The 21,194-nt window shown below is 35.6% G+C and overlaps 1 protein-coding gene across 1 annotated transcript; it reads left to right on the top strand.

The window, feature by feature from the left end:
• Positions 1-5,119: 5,119 nt before the first annotated feature.
• On the top strand, positions 5,120-16,407 carry LOC143254271 (uncharacterized). The gene is made up of 2 exons (XM_076509164.1): positions 5,120-5,290; positions 15,721-16,407. Exons 1-2 carry the CDS (start codon positions 5,225-5,227, stop codon positions 16,231-16,233), a joined length of 579 nt encoding a protein of 192 aa, XP_076365279.1. The 5' UTR covers positions 5,120-5,224; the 3' UTR covers positions 16,234-16,407.
• The last annotated feature ends 4,787 nt before the right edge of the window (positions 16,408-21,194 follow it).

The following is a 21,194-nucleotide window of genomic DNA, read 5'->3' as shown; positions in this document are numbered from 1 at the left end:
TTTGAACTCAAATCACAAAGAAATACTGTGACTTGCATCTTAGAAATTCCCGTCCGTTACATCTTTTATATTTTAAATCGAAAATTCTTTAGGCCTTACTTTCCAAATGCATCACATTTTCAGCACGTGCACTCAGAAATCACTAGGGAAACATTACCTTGATGTAATATAAACCAACTCGGATCATTACTCTGGTCTGAAAAAATGTACTAAATGATAAACGTTTTTATTATAATAATATTGGTTCTTGAAAAATTAGGGGGCCTTTGATTGAACTTAGTTAACTGGACAATTTGTTATTCTAGTGTTTTTCAGGTAACACTTTCATTCCATTCAACCTTTTATAACCCTAATTAATAATTCCTTACTCTAGAATATTTCCAGCTCACGATTTCATATTTTGGAATACTTTACCAAGTTGCAATTACTTTTTCCAGTATATTTAAGTTGCAGTTTCGTATTCTATTTAAACTTCAGGTAACAATTTCTTACCCTAGTACACTCCTGGGTCACAATTCCTTATTCGAGTATAATTTTGGGTCACAACAAAGAGTGGAATTGACCGTCATTTTATAACGTCCCAACAGCTGAAAGGGAGAGCAAGTTTAGTAGTGGGATAAGGATTCGAACCCACGACTCTATATAACACTGCGAGTCAAAGAAACTAGCTACGAGCAGACCACAAAAAGTTCCTACCAGTCACAGTTCTCTCTTTGCAACCTACTACATTGAAGGCTCAACAGAACTTAGAATTTGGTTCAAACGTTTCTAAAGTGTTTTAGAAGTGTCTGTGATGTACGTCAACAAAACCCACAATATACGTGTGATTTTTCTCAACTATATTCGTATTATGGAAAGATGAATTTTAAGCTAATCACTGAACTTGTGGCAGAATATTTTTCATTTAAGATAAAAACGAACAGTCACATCTTAGCTTCACCTCAAATTGGTCTAATTTATAAAAAGTAAAGTTTTATAATAAATAAACTATAAACTTTGGTGAAATATTCAACTGATTTAAAACTGTTCACTTGATTTTCAATTCTTTGTGAAACATAAAACTTAAAAAAGGTATAAAAATAATTTGAAAAATTTAAGCACCAAGAGGCGGGTAAAACATTAGGTTCCTTTAGACTTAGTCCGTGCACGTGAAATGTTCAGAAATGTGCTGTTCTGTGGTTTGAATTTCGCGCAAAACTACACGAAGGCTATCTGCGCTAGCCGTCCCTTATGTCACAGTGTAAAAACCAGGGAAGGCAACTAGTCATCACCACTCACCGCCAACTCTTGAACTACTCTTTTACCAACGAATAGTGGGATTGACCGTCATATTATGACTGACAGTGCTGACAGGTTACTAAACACGGAGACAAGGAGATGAGGACCGATAGTGCTGACAGGTTACTAAACACGGATACAAGGAGATCAGGACTGATAGTGCTGACAGGTTACTAAACACGGATATCAGGACTGACAGTGCTGACAGGTTACTAAACACGGATGAGGACTGATAGTGCTGAGGGGTTACTAAACACGGAGATCAGGACTGACAGTGCTGACAGGTTACTAAACACGGAGACAAGGAGATGAGGACTGATAGTGCTGACAGGTTGCTAAACACGGAGACAAGGAGATCAGGACCGATAGTGCTGACAGGTTGCTAAACACGGAGATCAGGACCGATAGTGCTGACAGGTTACTAAACACGGAGAGATCAGGACCGATAGTGCTGACAGGTTGCTAAACACGGAGATCAGGACCGATAGTGCTGACAGGTTGCTAAACACGGAGATCAGGACTGATAGTGCTGACAGGTTGCTAAACACGGAGATCAGGACTGATAGTGCTGACAGGTTGCTAAACACGGAGATCAGGACTGATAGTGCTGACAGGTTGCTAAACACGGAGACAAGGAGATGAGGACTGATAGTGCTGACAGGTTGCTAAACACAGAGATCAGGACTGATAGTGCTGACAGGTTGCTAAACACAGAGAAAAATCAGGACTGATAGTGCTGACAGGTTGCTAAACACGGAGAAAAGGAGATCAGGACTGATAGTGCTGACAGGTTGCTAAACACGGAGACAAGGAGATGAGGACTGATAGTGCTGACAGGTTGCTAAACACGGAGAAAAGGAGATCAGGACTGATAGTGCTGACAGGTTGCTAAACACGGAGAAAAGGAGATCAGGACTGATAGTGCTGACAGGTCGCTAAACACGGAGAAAAGGAGATCAGGACTGATAGTGCTGACAGGTCGCTAAACACGGAGAAAAGGAGATCAGGACTGATAGTGCTGGCAGGTCACTAAACACAGAGATCAGGACTGATAGTTCTGGCAGGTCACTAAACACGGAGAAAAGGAGATCAGGAGTGATAGTGCTGACAGGTAACTAAACAGGGAGAAAAGGAGATCAGGGCTGATAGTGCTGGCAGGTCACTAAACACAGAGATCAGGACTGATAGTTCTGGCAGGTCACTAAACACGGAGAAAAGGAGATCAGGAGTGATAGTGCTGACAGGTAACTAAACAGGGAGAAAAGGAGATGAGGACTGATCAGGTTGCTAAACACAGAGATCTGATAGTGCTGACAGGTAACTAAACAGGGAGAAAAGGAGATCAGGAGTGATAGTGCTGGCAGGTCACTAAACACGGAGAAAAGGAGATCAGGACTGATAGTGCTAAACAGGTTCAGGACTGAACACTGGCAGAAAACACGGAGATCAGGACTGATAGTGCTGGCAGGTTGCTAAACACGGAAAAAAAATCAGGACTGATAGTGCTAACAGGTTGCTAAACACGGAGAAAAAATCAAAACTGATAGTGCTGACAGGTTACCAAACACGGAGAAAAGGAGATCAGGACTGAAAGTGCTGACTGGTTGCCAAACACGGAGAAAAGGAGATCAGGGCTGATAGTGCTGACAGGTCACTAAACACGGAGAAAAGGAGATCAGGAGTGATAGTGCTGACAGGTTACTAAAACGACCAAATATTTCAGTACTTAGAACAGAATAATTCCGTTTATCTCGCAGAGCTCAATGTTTACAATTAATATCATATCTACATGGTTGGTAATAATGTATTTAGTTTCAACATGGTCAATTATGGTATCCATCTGTATTCAATATAATCATTCTTAGAATGAGAAGTATTTGTTTACACACCTTATCAATTGGCTCCATCTGTTTATTGAAGTATTTCTGATTAAGTTGAAATATTTCAAGTGTAATAAAACATTTAAAACGTGTTTCTAAAGGTGTTTCAACAAAAGTATTTCATTGTGTTTCCAACAATCTATTTTTCTCTTTGCTTTTAGTCTTAGTGAAGATTATACGTCATTTCAACTGTCTGTTACAGAACGACTTTTCCCTCTTACAGCAGCAACTGTATTTTTCCTTTTGTATTCTATAATCACTCTTCGATCAAATAAAAAACAGGCTTTCTTACTTATATATGCCAGTGTGTGTGTGTGTGTGTGTGTGTGTGTGTGTGTGCCCGCGCGCAATTTCTGGATATAATTTCTCTTTCCAACCGTAACAACATGTACAATCCAGTAAATGGATAGATAGTATCGTTGGTTTTAAGAAAGACGTCCATCTAGATAAGTCACGAAAACAATATTATCTCACACAAAATAGGCTTAGCTTACCTTTCATACGCTAACTCGACCCCATATTCATATCGCATATAACAACGCAGTTCGCGCGTTCTGTCAAACTACACGTAATAATTAAGTGAAAACTGAAAGCAGTTTTATCATACGGAAAAAAAGTTGAGGGGTGGAGAAATCACCGTGTGACATGAGAACGAACTACAATGCATTCCTCACCTATACTAATAATAAAATTAATTTGCTTTTGGTGGTACTCATGTAGATGATACTTAAATAGAGGCTGGAAATTTTATCCAGGTACATCGTGCAGCAGGTGAACTCAGAGAAAAATGACATTAATAACTTGTCCAACTGATTTCCATATTTTTATTCCCAAATAATTCATATTTACACAAGTGTTACGATCATAAATTTTGTTCCTTACTTACATACGATTTGGTGGTTTTTTTATCTTCATGCAAAAATGATATTTTAATGGAGTCCTGTGCAGGATGAAAGCAACAAAGACTAAAAGCGTTATAACATTATAAACACATTCAACATGATCAGCAATGGTTTGGTTTATTTTGAATTTCGCGTCAAGCTACACGAGGGCTATCTGCGCTAGCCGTCCCTAATTTAGCAGCGTAAGACTACAAGAAAGGTAGCTAGTCATCACTGCACACCGCCAACACTTGGGCTACTCTTTTACCAACGAATAGTGGGATTGACCGTACCATTATAACGCCCCCACGGTTAAAAGGGCGAGCAAGTTTGGTGTTATGGGTATTCGAACCTGTATCCTCAGATTAAGAGTCCAGAAATCGTATGAAGACCTGATGTTAAAATTAAATACTTATAAAACATAGTGGTTTGTTTCAATTTTTTGCGCAAAGCTATACGAGGACCATCTGCGTTATCCGTCCCTAATTTAGCAGTGAAAGACGAGAAAGAAGGCAGCTAGTTATCACAACCAGCCGCTAACTCGTGAACCACTCTTTTATCAGGTGAACAGTGTGATTGAATGTAAAATTATAACGCTCCTCTTCACTAACCATCTGGTCGTGCCAGGCCTAAAAAAGATATTGCGAGCTTATGTTTTTGTTTAAAAGCAACAATTATTTTTTCTAGTCTGCGTTTTAAGTTTTCCTTGTCACATATATATTCTTAAACACAGCATGGCAAGGTTAAAACTGTTAAAACTGTCATCAACCGAAATCCAAGGCGACATTTCATATTTCAATATGTCCTTCGACACTGAAACGTAACTTCCATAACTCGCCTCACGTGTGGGACGTTTGCTTTCGAATTACACGTTCATAAGCACTGTGATTGTAGCAGTCAAACGTTCTTTTGGCTGCATTATACCACTTCTTATGTCAAGTGGATTCCGAAGATTGACTGAAGTGTTCCTTTTTGCTGTTTGTTTTTTTTCTTCTCCGATGGTAACTGTAAGCACGTGACTTACTGAATTGCTCGTTCCGTGTAATAAGCTTCGTTCCATTGGCTACGTATGTACCTACAAAGGCGTGGTACTGGTCTTTTAAGACGCACGTTCTTCGCACCAACTTGTACAAGACCAGGTAAAAAATAGCAGAAACAAGCATCATCTACAGGGTTCATTTAACCATGACGCATCCAGTTGTCGTCTTATTCTTAGTAGGGGCTGTTTCTACCATTGGTTCAGCTGTAAAGGTAAACGTTGTTGCTAAGTTCATATTAGAAAAATATCCTTCCTAATTATAAGAAACAACTTCTATATGATCGCATAACCGTTCTCGCTGTTCTAATGCACTTGTTAACAATAGTCACTATTCTAATGTAATGTTGTCGTCTCACCATAAAACTACAGAATGGGCTGTCTATTCTTCGTTTATCATGGGGATTCGAGCCCCGATTTTTAGCAATGTAAGTTCGCGTACGTAACGCTAACTAACAGTGATTATCTAATATACTTACTAAGAAAAAAATTATTTTAGGGTTTGTTTTGAATTGTGTCACTTTTTAATGTTTAGCATTCGTTATAAATCTAACGACAAATAAAATGTTAAGATTTGACAAAAAAATCATTGAAAATATACAGGATGTCCGAGTTTTTGTTCCTGACAAGAGAATTTAACCCTAAGTCACACGAAGTTATTAGAGAAAAAGACCATATCAAGAACACATACAAGTGACACAGAGTCAGAACCAAGCGATAAGGATTGTGAGCCCTCTGGCATAATTACAATAAAATGTAATGTGGTAAAAAACAATAAAGGATATTATTATTATTATTACCAACGATTTACCCTATTATGTGTTTCACAATAAAACTATGACAAGCTAAAATACGAAACCAAAACAAAACCCTGCATTGACTGAAAAGATCCCAGGGTACAAGCTACAACGTGGCATTATAAAATGTACCCTTGGTGTATACATACATAGATATATAAGAGATTAAAATACACGACTAAAATAAGATGAAAACAGACGAAAATTGTTTGGTTTGTTTCGAATTTCGCGCAAAGTTACGCGAAGGCTATCTGCGCTAATTTAGTAATGTAAGACAAGAGGGAAGGCAGCTAGTCATCACCATCCACTGCCAACTCTTGGGCCACTCTTTTACCAACGAATAGTAGGATTGACCGTAACATTATAATGCCTCCACGGCTGAAAGAACGAGCACGTTTGGTGTAATGGGAATTCGAATCCGCAACCCTCAGATGAAAATACCCAGTAAGTAAAGACAAGATAAAAAAAATTACATATTTTGACACATGATAAATAACAAAGATATAATATACAACGTTCCCCTACTTTCTCTACGTGAGAAGAAAAGATTTACGTATACCTGCAAATACAAAGTTAATACGTTCACAGGGTAGATTTTGCATATCTTCAGTCCTTTCGCTGAACGTCAATATAATTTTACAAACATCAAAATGGCACCGGTTTCTTTCATTTCTATCTCCACTTGTTTTTCAACAGAACTTTCTTCTCATTATCAAAACAATAAAGCTAGAAAAATAAACTACTTTATTAACCCTAAAGAAGTCGCCATGTTGATCAAAATAAAGTTTGGAGAGAAAGAATTGTTTCTTTGTAACTCCCCTGTCAAAATATCTAAATCCCTTATTAGGCATTATAAATTCTGAACAACAACAGAATATTTTTCAATCAAAGTCGGATTGTTGGTGAAATTTAAATAATATTGTATGTAATATTGTATTTGCGTGTTTATCGCAAATATTCGTGCGTTTATTGTTAACGCTTGCAACACAGGAAATTCAGCATCAACAGTAAAATAGCCCGAATGTGAGACACCTGGTGACCCCCGAGCAAAAATCGCATCGTTAAGAATGTAATTTGTCATAAAATACCATATGGCTGGTAATTTTATAGAAGTGAACGTGTAGCAATTCTTTTGTTGGGCTGGAACAACTAAAATAGACTACAACAATGATGCGTGTCTTATGATCATTTCCAATACGTCTATTTCTGCAAACAATATATTTAAATCTTCATACATTAACCACTAGTACATCTCGACAGTAATATACATACACGTAATCACTAGTTCTTGCCATAACCAAATCGATTTAAAAGAAATATATTCATAACGTTAAGCTTTCTAGGCTTATTATTTGACTTTTTGTTGGGCGAATCCCCACGTAAAATTAACAGTTTTGGTTTTTAAAAACAATAGCGTTAAAATCAACACTCGTTGGAGAAATTTATCCTACCATATTTTATGTAAAATCCCTTCATAAAACAGAGAAGCCCATCATGGCCAGGTCGCTAAGGCAGTCGACGGGTAATCTAAAGGTTGCGGGTTCGAGTCCCCGTCGCCCCAAACATGCTCATTCTTTCAGCTGTGAGAGCGTTACAATGTTACCGTCAATTTATATAGAGGGCGCTAATCATTGTTTCTCAGCAGCATTCTAGTTTCAGGTAAAATGGACCAATGATGACTGAATTATACTAGATTGAAATTTAAAATCGAATTAAAACAAACGGAATTTCAACATTTTCTTGGTAGTATATAAAAGACAGAAGTAAATACGGAGATCAAATACGTTACATTAAAACGAATTTAAAGCCTCATTGCATCTATCTGACGTTCCTGTTACTTGACAACAGCCCAGTTGCGTGGTTTTAAACAACTTCGGTCATATTCAAAACACACCACTCTTCCCTACATACCTTCCATAAATCATCTTAGAGGGCGAGGACGACGACTTCCTAGCGTTGTTTTTTTCAGAAACCCATAAACTCTGGGTCTTGAACACCACAATTTTGTATAGAATAACGTGGATACCCTTTTCATTCTCCAGGTTCTTGAGACATGCAACGGTTGGTCGGTCCGTCTCACCAAACACGCTCGCCCTTTTAGCCTTAGGGGCGTTATAATGTGACGTTCATTCCCACTATTCGTTGGTAAAAGATAGCCCAAGAGTTGGAGGTAGGTGGTGATGACTAGTTGCCTTCCCTCTGGTCTTACACTGCTAAATTAGAGACGGCTAGCGTAAATAACCCCCGTGTAGTTTTGCGCGAAACAGAGAATGTCCAGGCCCGAGTCCAAAACTCAATCGACAAGATATTTTCAAGTCCAGGGCTACGTTTCCCTCTGGATATTGTATATCCAAAAAGCGACATGGTAGTTTTTAAACTAAACACTGTACTAGTTGTAAGAAAAGAAATTAGTGTGTTGGTGTAAAAAATATGGAGTGCTAATTTTATAAACTACATTTATATGCTAATTAATATGAAATACTAACTTTATAACACTAAAGTAATATTTATATTAAACTTCGCGCGCCAATATTTTAACTAGGTAAGCAGCACCTGGTCAGTCTAAACGTCATTTTTTGTTTTCGCACACTGGGGCTTTTCTATCACCAACACCAAACAAGCTTATTATAACTAAAAGCCTAGGAAGCACGTTCGTTTCTAAGAGGCAAAATACGTATGGACATTTCTATTTCTTTATCCAAAACCTGAATACGTTTTATGAAAAATAACTTCACCTGTTTCGAAAAATAAAACAAAGAAAAAATACCAAAATCTACTAGTCATACATTTGGTTAAAGTTAAATAATAGTGAAAAGTACATTTAATGTAATATTCATACGTATCTTACGCAAAGTAAACGTTGCACAATCTAGAACATTCTCTACTTCTTTATGGTACACATCTCACCAGGCTTACGTCGAACACGTACATAATGTACAATATAGACGTACTCAATTGTTGGTGTACGTTTAAACGTGAAGATGAGAGAGCTAGCGGTGTGTTGTGCCAACAACAAGAACTGGGAAATCAAGGTAAACAGTTAATGATGTTAAGAGAAAAAAAAAAAACGATGAAAATATGAGACCTTCGACAGGTGGGTGAGCTTATCTCCTTTATGGGTAAGAGTCTTGAAAGTGCTTAATAAATACTTTAAACCCGAGAATTCATTGTTCGCGACCCTTCCCTCTAAAGCATGGTCCACACTGTGGGGGCGAGAGTGTGCTATTAGAGCAGCGATTAAAATTATACTATTTGGTCAGGAATAGAAGTCCAGGAGGTGACAATGGGTTACTTTAACAAGAGATGGATATGTGGAGACAATTTTCTGAAACGAAAAAAACACGTGCACAGTTTGACAACTGATTGACTAGAAGAAACATTATTATAAGCAAACGCGAAACTATAAAGTCTGATATAGTTTCTCTGTAAGTTGTAAAAATATTTCACACGTCCTCGGATATTTCATGTCACTTGACGCACGAAAATCCCTAACGGACTAGATTTTAAAGAAAGTGAGGGGAAAAAAAAATTAATAGATTACATATTGACTTCTTATGACAAGTATAATCAATTATAATCATACTGTGCTCAATGTGTCCCAGCCAAACTAATGCGCTCTGGATTTAGCGAAACGCGTCGTCGATTATGGATATAGCAAACGTAATATGGCTGGCTCATTTATTCATTTGTTCTTGAGCAAAGGCACTTTGGACTATATGCCGACTCCACTGCAGGGAATCGATTCATGGATTTTACTGTTGTAAATATGTAGGTTTCCCTCTTACTAATTTCTGGGGGGCTTGTACTACTGTGCCCACCACAAATATCGAAATCTTGTTTTTAGCGGCGTGAGCCCACAAACGTACCACTGAACCACTGGGGGGGGGGAGATACTATGATTATTATTATACACTTTCCAAATTCTTGAACTTTTCTAACAGGGTGTAGTAACAAAGAATACATTATTATTATTATTATTATGGGAGTAGCATTTATAACTATCTATGTATGTGACCGAAATTATATATACAACAAGAATATATCTATTCAATGGCATTAAAAACAATTTCAAAATTTAGGTGTTTTTTAGGTGTAAATTGAGGTGTTTTCCAGTAGTTAACTACGTGAATGTCTAAACACTATAGATGTTAAGTTAGTAAAATGTAATGTTTTGTATTTTATACTTCAGGGTTACCGAAGAGTAGCCAAACAGACAGACACGTCACAAAAAAAACCGTGAGTTACAAACTATAATCTACATACGCCGAATAATAAAGTTTGGTCGCAGCAGCTCGTGAGAGTTAGTTAAATCGTTGGGCCTACAAAATATATATATAACACTAACGAGGCGAACAAAAGATCGTGTTTGCATTTTCGTTTATTTGCCTACTACATTTACCCAATCAATATTAATTAAACTACGTAATCACTAACGTGAAGTCGGGTGTAGTTACTGCTGGACCCACATAGCAGTAGGTACAAACCAGTTTCGTACATATGTGTTCTGCGAGAGACATTTTATCTTACCAGATATGACTCAGTGCTCGCTACACATGCGAGCGGTACGTACGAGGGAATCATACGCGAGACCCTTATGAGTTCTTAATTTATAAATAAATTTATATTTAGTAGTAGCTTCTCATTACAAAATAAAAATTGATTCTTCTTGGATTTACAATTAATACTCCACGAACAACAATAATAAACACTAAGCAATGGTGAAGTGTGCAAATTAATTCTCGGACAGCAAGATGTGTTTGTTTTTCGTTTAGCCTAAAGCTACATAATGGGCTATCTGTGATGTGCCCACTGACTATCGAAATCCGGCTTTTAGCGTTATAAGCCATCAGAGTTAACGCTGATTCACTTGAAGTAAGGGCTTGTTAAAGGGTACTGCATTACACGATATGACGTTAACTGAACAACCAATTAAAGCCATCGTTACATTAACAACACATGATACTAACTGAAGAACAAGTTAAAGTCATCGTTACATTAGAACATGCCAGTTTGTTCGTAAAGCGAACACATACATAAAAGATTTTAACAAAAGTGCAAAACATTGTTTTACCTTATTACTATAACTAACTGGGGCACCCGTACCCTCGACGGAAGTTACGTAAATTCATGATTAATGAAAGTTGTTTCCATAATATATAATTTTTAAAAACCCGAAAACGCCTATAAAAACAGCAACCAACAAAATATAAAACCATAAATTTGCATGTATCTCCTCATGAACCCAACAAACCTGCATACCAATATGGTGAAAATCCATCAACAGAGGCGAAGTAGTGGTAAGATAAACCCTCCAAAACACTCGTGAAAATGCAAAATGTAAAACTGAAATTGTTCGTGTATTTTCCCATGGACTTAACGAAACTCCATACTAATTTTGGTGAAGATCCATCTTCAGCCAGCGAAGTATTTACATGAACATATAACAGACAGTAATATTATATTTATATAGATGGTGCTAGTACATTAGATCCGCGTGTGACGTATGCATGACGTCATATGTGCCCCCTTAGAATGGAGAAAGGTTTCCGTTACCGAAAACAAAGGCGAAACGGGAAAATCGTGACCCCTATTGCAAATATACATGCACACACTGACACAGGATAAAATCATAGTATGATTCATAATTTCAAAATATACATGTACAAGCATAAGAAAGTTCAATACTGTCATTCTCCTACGAGCAAAGCAAAACAACAAATGCAAACACGTCATTATTCGTCTGTTTTTGAATTTCGCGCTAGCCGTCCCTAATTTAACAGTTCAAGACTAGAGGGAAGGTAGCTAGTCATCACCACCCACCGCCAACTTTTGAGCTACTCTTTTACCAACGAATAGTGGGATTGACCGTCACATTATAACGCCCCCACGGTTAAAAGGGACGAGTATAATTGGTGCAAAGGGGATTCGAACCTGCGACCCTCGGATTACGAGTCGAGTGCCTTAACTACCTGGTCATGATCATGTTATTAAGCTCATGATGTCGAAAGAATCGAATGTTATAATAAACAAAGCACGTGCAGATATCACGGTTGTTCGTTCTTTAATTTGAAACGAATAATGAGTAATTTCTTAACGAACATTTCGAGACGAGAGAATTAAATGTAAAACAGTCCGAGCTGTTGTTATTAAGTTCGTTAGAAGTTTATCTTTCATATACTGTCCACATTTTAATTAGTTGTACAAAAACAACTGTCATTTCGTAGTACAGCTAATAAGTTAACGAAAGTGAAAGTGAAGGCGCGTACGAATCTTTGATGTTAACAAAATCCAACTACTAACAGGTCATGAATATTTCAGTGTTGCGCGTTCTAGCAAAACTAATATTAAACCCTTGTAAAATTATTTGTTTTTTAATCTCGCGCAAAGCTACACGAGGGTTAGCTGCGCTAGCTATCCTTAATTTAGCAGCGTAAGACTAGAGGGAAGACAGCTAGTTATCACCACCCACCGCCAACTCTTGGGCTACTCTTTTAACAACGAATAGTTGGAATGACCGTCACTTTATGACGCCCCCACGGCTGCAAGGGCGAGCATGTTCGTGACGGGGATTCGAACCCGCGACCCACGGATTACGAGTCAAGCGCCTTAACCACCTGGAAATGCCGGGCCTTAAAAAAAAAACTTTTTGTCCGAATTTCTGTAGTTTAAACTTTGAAAAGAGTGTGTTTTTTAAAAGTATAAATACAAGCAATACGAAGCGGATATCACTACCACCAAATGCCTAGTATACAGATTTTTGAATTACAAATCAATAAACTTGTTGCTGAACCACTGAAACATGGGATTTTTGACATTTTCCTGTTAAATTACTTTTCATAGACGATCAGTCGGTATCGGTATTATTGTCCAAACTGTAATACAATTGCATTCAACGTAGAGACAAGTTTTTAAAAAACGAACACCCTGTAATTTTGATTAAGAACTTGAGAATGTTAGGACATTACGAAACGTCAACAACAAAGAAGTATTTCAAAATATTAGATTGGATTTTTTAAAATAATAATTCGTCTCCTATAAATATGTACAACAGCCTTCACGTTAACATTAGCAGAACAGTTTACCAAAAAAAATCAAGGCAGGTAACATACGGTTAACACCATAAAATACGATTTTTATTAAAAGTATATCTGTATTGAACTCATACGCAAAACTACGTTTCTGACAGTTTGTGATTTAGAACATTTTCAGAATAAAATTAGCAATAAAAGCCACTCTTATTCTCCACATAGTAATAAATGTTTCATCCAACGTTTCGCTTTACTAGGATTAGCATGGTAAGATTTCCTGGTATTAATAGCCCTGGTGAAGACATGATGGCGAAAAGTCAGCTGAATTGGAAAGTTTATTATTATTACATTCGCCCTTCGAAAAGGGCAAAAAAGTATTGCAATCGGGTCTGTGTGTGTGTATCTGTCCGTTTGGCGTTTCCGCACGCGTGTCTCGAAAAATACTATGTCGCTGGCCACGACAATTTTAAACAAGATTGGAAATCGATATGGAACAGCCCTCCTTAAATTTGGTCCGGATCTTAAATCGCTTTGAAGCTTTTATAGATATACGTATATATAATGGGGGAGACAGAACATTTTAGCGACTTTGGGTTAATAACTCTGTAAAGTGTGATCGGATTTTTACCAAATTTCATGGACGCATTGAGGTTGAGACTCTTCAAGAAACTACAGAAAAAAAAAACCAAAAACCCTGACCGCTGATCATTCTGAATTTGAGAAGGATTTTCTGATTTTTCGAAGGAGACATTTGACTCGGGCAATCTTTAAAAGCAGCAGCAGGACGAGGGTCTACAATGTATCAATTTATCTGTTATTATAGGGATAGTAAAGATCGTTTTTCGTTAGAAAATTTTAAGGTATCCGTGACAAAGTATATTACCACGAGGTATTACCACGTTGCGTCTTGTGAAAAAATTGTTTCAAATTTCGAACTTAAGAGAACACTTTCTGAACGTGTTGTAACAATATAAACCTAAATATTGTAAAAGTTGGCATACCTTTACAAAGAGTGAGATTACACTGATGCGAGTTTGTTTTATTTCACTCACTGAATAATATGTAAATTATCTATATTCAAAGGTTGAAAGATCCTGAGGGAGGGAGGGAGATAATATGGAAAGAAACCCTGAAATATTTTTACATTAATCCTTTAACGTAATTGTAACACACAAAGTTATTAGGCCTGTCATGTGCAATGTAACACGTACTCTAAACGGGATCGTGTTCTCTCTATGTCGTTTGGAGAAATTCTTCGAAAATATCGCCATCTCGTGAGGATAAATGAACACATTAAGATGAATAATATTGATTATTTTGAAAAAATAAATGAATTGATATTTTTAAGGAAAGTATAATTTACGACATCAGCAACGCTTTGTTTTATTTCCGCATGTAGTTCTGTGTTAAGTTAAAACTTATTTAAAATGGGAATAAATCTTCTGTTAAGTTATGGCTCGATTACTTTGACCTAAATTTTTATAATATTAAGACAGCTTTAAATTTCTGAGTCATTTTTGTTCTAACCGGTAAAACTCGATAATAAGTGGTAATTTAAACGATAGATTGGGATTTATATAACAAACAATTCAAAAGTGTAAATTAGCAACTGTTACAAACCCTGTACAAATCTGTGAAGATTGAAACGTCAAACATATAAAACAAACTGTAACAAATGTCGTATTGTTCCTTCAGATTTCTTGTGTACGTAATTACCGAACATTCCAGTTTTAAAATCCTAAATCCCCATCACAACTTAATTCGTGCGACTTACTTTTAAGACTAGAAGTAATTCCCCCAAACCGTTATAACGAGTAGTGTACTGAACGATAGAATTCGCTTTGCAATTAATTTTAGTATTTGACACAGCTTGTCTGTTGAATAACACCTCAACATCCTGTTTAAATAGAGGTTCACAATGGTAATAGTTCAGAACACTTCAAAATCCTGTTTAAATACAGGTTGTATGTGGTGAGTAAAAGACGAACCCAAACATACAGAAATATATATGTTCCTTATGTCTACTAAATGAAATTCTTAAATTGCTACACGTATCATCACAGTAGTTATTACCTTTACTAATGCTGTCACATGTCAAAACACGTTTCCAAACAAACAATAATAAAATATTTATGAAATAACTTTCTTCGTAGGAAATCCTTAATTTGACGGGTTCATCTGAAGAAATGAAAACCACTATACCAACATAACTCAATGATTCATTATTTATAACTACACTAATAACTGAAATTAACAGAACCAAGTACGATTAATAAATTGTTTGTTTGTTTATTGTCGTTGTGTAATTTTCATGTAAAGCTATCCGAGAGCTATCTCCGCTGACCATCTGTAATTTTGGAGTAATAGGCTAGAGAGAAAGCTACTGGTCAACATAACCCACCGCCAACTCTTGAGCTTTTCTTTACCAACGAATAGTTGGTATATATTGACACGTTGTAACGGCTTAAAGGGTGAGTATGTTAGGAAACGGATATCGACCTCGGGTCCACAGATTACGATTAGAGCGTTCTTAGCACCAGGATATGCCAGACATTAACGACATCAGATTCTTTAACTTTTTGGAAATATCAACTGAATACCATTTCATTAAACAAAAAAATTGTAACTACAAGATGTGATAAAATTGTCTAAAGCAAGGTCGGCCCACAATTACTTACTTCACAGTAATAAAATAAGGATATTGTATAATAAAAGTTGAAATAAGTTTAAAGTTTCTTTTGTTTCCGTTTTATTATTTTATAATATTTTTTAAAATAAAATTATTTATTTTCTTTTTTTTCTTCTTCTCCCACACTAAAGGTCGGCACACTCCATACCAATGAAGTTTACAACACAATGCGTACTCTGACAGGTGGCGACATCTTGCGATTTCTGATAAAGAATCACGTATTGGATATATTTAGAAGCAGCGACATCTTGCAAGTTTTGGACGAGCTCAGCAAAGGACGAATCCTATGGTTTTTTGACAACATAGACGGAAATGACGTAATGAGGGCATTGCTGTCTATCCATCACTCTTCTGTTCAGAAATCACCTTATTCCACTAGAAATCTGGATTCCTTGAGCGGAGGATCGTTTGGTTATTCCAAGCGATTAAACACAATTAGCGGCGGCGCCTTTGGCATAAGCAAGAGAAATTTTGATGAAATAGATAACGTCGGTTTCAATGGATTCGCAAAACGCAACATGGACGAGATCGATAACACGGGATTTCGGGGATTTATAAAACGTTATGGTAACGCAAATGGACGTACGAAACGCAATATTCACAAAACGGATCACACTGGTTTCAACGGTTTCTTTAAACGTTGAATTTGGGACGAAAATCGAATACATAGACAAACATTTAGCGATGAAACCTAAGGTAAAATTAATAATACATTAAGTCTTTAGAGACTCAGAAGAAGAAAAAATTACTTGCACGATATAAAGAGTGGTACGTTTAATCTTCTGGCATACGTAACAATAAATAGTACTTTACTTCAACAGTGTCTTTGATTTTGCTAATAAAACGCACGTGATTAATTGTTTTGTTGAATTTCGAGCAAAGTTCTCGAAGCTGTGCTGGCAGTTCCTAATTCAAATCACCCACCGCCAACTCTTAGGCTACTCTAATCAAATAGTGGGGTTGACTTTCATCTTATAACACCGCCACGGCTAAAAGGGGCGAGCAAGTTCGGTTGACGGAACTCGAACCAACAATCCACAGATTGCGAATCGAGAGCCTTAACCACCAGAACACGCCAAAAACACATGAAAGATACAATTTAATCATGGAAATGAGTGTTTTCTAACGTAATCTCAAGTTACACATACTTCAAATGTTCTAATGTAATACTTTTTTTTGAGTGACTAGAGCCTCATAGTGGTTAATGTAGCGGGGGTGTGGCTCGAAAGTTCAAGGTTCGAATCCCAATATATATTAGGTTGAGGAATAATTCGTGAGCGTTTTTAAATAATTTCATTCAAGCATTACATGCAAGACTATACAATACTTCAATGCATGAACACATTACACCCAAAACATTTATTATGATACTTTATTTCATGTAATACCTAGGTATATAGTATGCATTATTTTAAACGAAATTGCAAGAAATTAAATGCGAAAAGCAGATGGTGTCGAAAATGCTCGATTTTGTCCACTTGACATTCCATTTAATGAGCTGAAAATGAAAGCAAAAATTAAAGACATATGAAAATCAAACACACCATCTATTAGAGCAAAATATTATCTACCAAATGACATGAAATATTTTGCGAAAGCTTTTCATTTATGAATATTTTTTTAACTTGAAAAAACGCTCGCTCACGAATTATTCCTCAACCCAATATATCGCTGAACATAGTCTGCACTTTCAGCTGTTAAAGCGTGATAATCATAATATTTAATATCACTATTTGATTAAAAGCAGCCCTGCTGAGTTGATTGCCCTACGTCTAAGCCCACGTATAACATGTAGTGTCATTGAAGTTGAAAATATCAAATAATTATATTTTTGAACAGATTCTTGAGTCGGTATAACAATCCTTAATTATTCACTAGCGTTAATAACCGATATCCAACTCGACATGCAGTGAATCTAAAGTAATACATACCTATTCAGAGTCTATTTTCGAGGCTTTTAACATCACACTAACTGGTTTGTTTTCCATTACAAGCTGTGTAATTTAAAACTATCCCTCAACAATAAATGGAAAACTACCTAAACTATGTATCTAAGAACATTTAATCTGACGTAGCTACACAACAACAAAGGCTACAGCATTAATTGGGTTACTACTGAAAAAAAAAATTTCTTAATAAATAAACTGAAAAAATGGTTCGGTTACAGCACCGGTTTCAATCTATCGCTTATAGGTTTATCTCTCCCGCCCAGTTAGTATCAACAAGGTTTCAGACGAATTCACAAAATTCCAAGCTGTTTGTCACCTTGCAAGACACAAGGAAGCAACAAATATAAAAATAGTACTGCTGGTGCCATCTATCCAGTGTTTTTACTTATTATACTTCCGAGCACACACAATTCGAACAATTAAAAAAAAAAAAAAACTCGTGGCGTTCTACGGTTCTAATGAGCGTTTCTTTATTGGTTTGTTTGTTTGTTGAATTTTAGACAAAGCTACTCGAGAGCCATCTGTGTTAACCACTGCAAATTTTAAGGTGATCAAGCTTAACCGTAAATCTTATAACAAACCCACTGTTCCATTGTGTGGAGATGGGGGCACAATAGAGGTGTCACAACGACCACCGAGCTGTTCTTAGCCCACGCTTCAACGTTATCCACTAAAAATCCTATTTAAAACACGCACACATTTCAAAGATCAACTCCAAATATCAGTATTTACTCTACCTTATGTAAATAAGTTTTGATATAGCTTCTAATTATAGTTTGTTTTCATACCCGTCATGACTCCAAGAATACACACCTCAGCTGACTAGGCTTAAGAATTCTTGTTCTAGATTTAAAAAAAAAAATACCCATCGTTAATGTTTGTCTTTATATTTTACCACTTTCTTCTCGGCTTTTAATTTTTTCAGTTTAGTAAAAATTATACCATAAATGACCAATAAATCAGATAACATAAGACTAAAACGCAAGAGTATAATCAATGTGCGACTCAAATCCACAAAGTGGACAAGTTGCTAAACATTGAAATCATAAAACATTCGGCCCCAAACGAGTATTGTATGTTTAAAAACTCATGTTTCTGGTATATGCGTACTTATTTATTATTATTTGGCAAATTCATTTGTGCCGATTTCGTATATTAAGTGCTAGAATTTTCATTTCATGTGAAACTTAGAGAAAAACACACTGTTTTCTTAAATTAACTATAACCTCTCAACTTTAGCTACATCAAGTTAGACTAATACCAGCCAAAACACCATTTACTTTCTCACATACTTCGCCTTTAGATTGTTATCGAAACTTGTTTTATGAATTAACTTAGGAGTTGCAAATAAAATTAAAAACATCTAATAGTTTTTAAATTATATTAATATTCGTGTAAGCCTACTTCATAGACACTAACCACCACTTGACAAGTTGAACGTACAAAATATAAATAAGAACATTAATGTATATCGCCTACTGTCCATGTAAACTTACCTAAATTCTATTTTTTTACTAATAGAAAAAATAAGTACTTTCACTAACTGAAACGTTACAGAAGAAATGGCTACATCTAAATAAAATAAAATTATACATTTGAAGTTAAGACTTACGGTCTAATATATTATAGAGGTAGATTTTATCATTTGATATTTAAATTAATTCATATTAATAACTTGCAAAGTTTTTGTGGGTCAAATTTCACTTAAAAACAAAACAACTTTAAAATGTAAATAAGTTTCTTTAGTTCATGAAAATACGTGATTAAGCTTATTACTTCAAACCTGTTTATATTTTATCGATACAGTTGATTGTTATAACTCGTAGAAATAACTGTTAAAATATAAAAAAGAACAAAATGTTTTTTTTTACTATTGACTTGTTTCTTAGCTCTTCTAAATATTATTTGTATGGGATTATTATCAAAATATTTATTGAAATGCCTCCTCATTTTAACAACATAAATTACAGTGTTCCGCAAGTTTGCCTAAATAACTGCTATATAACTATTTAAAATATAGATCAAATAACTTTTTTCTTCACTTACTTGATTTAGCACGTATGACACTGACAGAGTTTAAAATGTTAAAATCAAGCCTACCCTACAGCGCGCGTTTTAGGTGACACTTCAGGCAGCATTCATAAATAAAAATATTTTTTAAAAACCACATTGAGTTTTTAATCATGGAGAAACAAGATAATTAAGATGTTAAATAGCAAAACCTCGGGCAATAACCTTTTATCTTAAATTTAATTGCCTTGAAGCTTAAGGTTTTCACTATTTCAACGTCAACATAATTTACCTCAACTTACATGTAGCCGTACATCTAACGCCATCTGAATTGTGAGCCAACACGGCCCAGTAAATCCCATGTCATCAAAGAAGGTTATAATTCAAATTCTTAAAATTTGAAAGAAATGCACATTTTTCATAAAATTAATTTTGCCCATTAATGCAACATTAGCACATTCACCCAGCAAAATAAGAATAAAATAAACTATTAATTAGTTGGTTTTAATTTTATAAACCTTTATTTTCTGTTTTAATCATACAATTTGAAAATTGCAGTTTCAACAAAGGACTTTCAGAAACTGAAATGTGTTATTTTAATTGTGGTGTTTCTAGCCAGAAAACAGCATCTTAACATTCATAGTAGTTGAACAAATCTTTTAAAAGAGCAAATAGCGAGATTATCACTTGCCTTGAATGCATATATTCGCTATTCAAAAAACATTTACAAAAAATATGAATCTTTACAGAGTTAGAACTGGCATTACTACGTAAAACGTAAAGCTACACGTAGACTATCTGTATTAGCCGTCCTGAATTTAACAGTGTAAGACTACAGGGAAGGCAGCTAGTCATCACCGCCCACCGCCAACTCTTGGGCTATACTTTTACCAACGAGTGCTAGGCCTAAGATACTGGAAAGTAGAACTTTCATGTTTGTTTCAAAGCTATTAATGCTGGGAAAATCCGTCTGTATTTCTAGCTGACGATAGAAGGAAAAAAGAACCAATCAGTAGCACTCTCCCCACCCAGAAGTTCTACCATAGCGCCAAAAAACAGAATAAATGCCTTTGAGTTGGTAGAAATTTCACCCACGTTGGTGTCTGATCGTAAAACAATATTCATCTAATGTTCAATATGAGTTTAAATATCTGTTTACTTAGGCTTAGTTAATTAAGAATACTAATATGCATACATACAAAGAAACATTAATACAGATAAACGAAACTAATATATTCCTGTTTATTTCAATTTTGTTAATTTTGCAAGAAGAATTATTTTGGAGTTTTCAAGCCGTTAAAGTTTCTCTGATTTTCTCGGCTAAAGAGTTTCAACAATAAATTAGTAAAACAAAATAACTCTATTTTTGAATGTCTTTTTGATTATTGTCATTTCTTTATAATTCAGCTCAACATTTTTTCTTTTCTTTTTAATTAAAATTCTTTTTATCATTTTCAATAAACGTTATAAAAATTTATAAAGTAAATTAATTCAAGTCTCTATTTAAAAAGGTCAGTTTCGTGCGAGAATACGTCTCTTCATGAACGTAATCCGTATCTTATTTATTTTCCAACAGAGGGGGCGAGCTATTTTCAGTAAATGGGATGACTGAATTCATGTTGTTGTTATTCGCATGTTTCTTTGTG

This window comes from Tachypleus tridentatus, chromosome 6 (genome assembly GCF_004210375.1).
Source record: "Tachypleus tridentatus isolate NWPU-2018 chromosome 6, ASM421037v1, whole genome shotgun sequence".
Taxonomy (NCBI): domain Eukaryota; kingdom Metazoa; phylum Arthropoda; class Merostomata; order Xiphosura; family Limulidae; genus Tachypleus; species Tachypleus tridentatus.
Note: the sequence above shows the minus strand (reverse complement) of the source record. Positions and strands in the feature narration are given on the sequence as shown.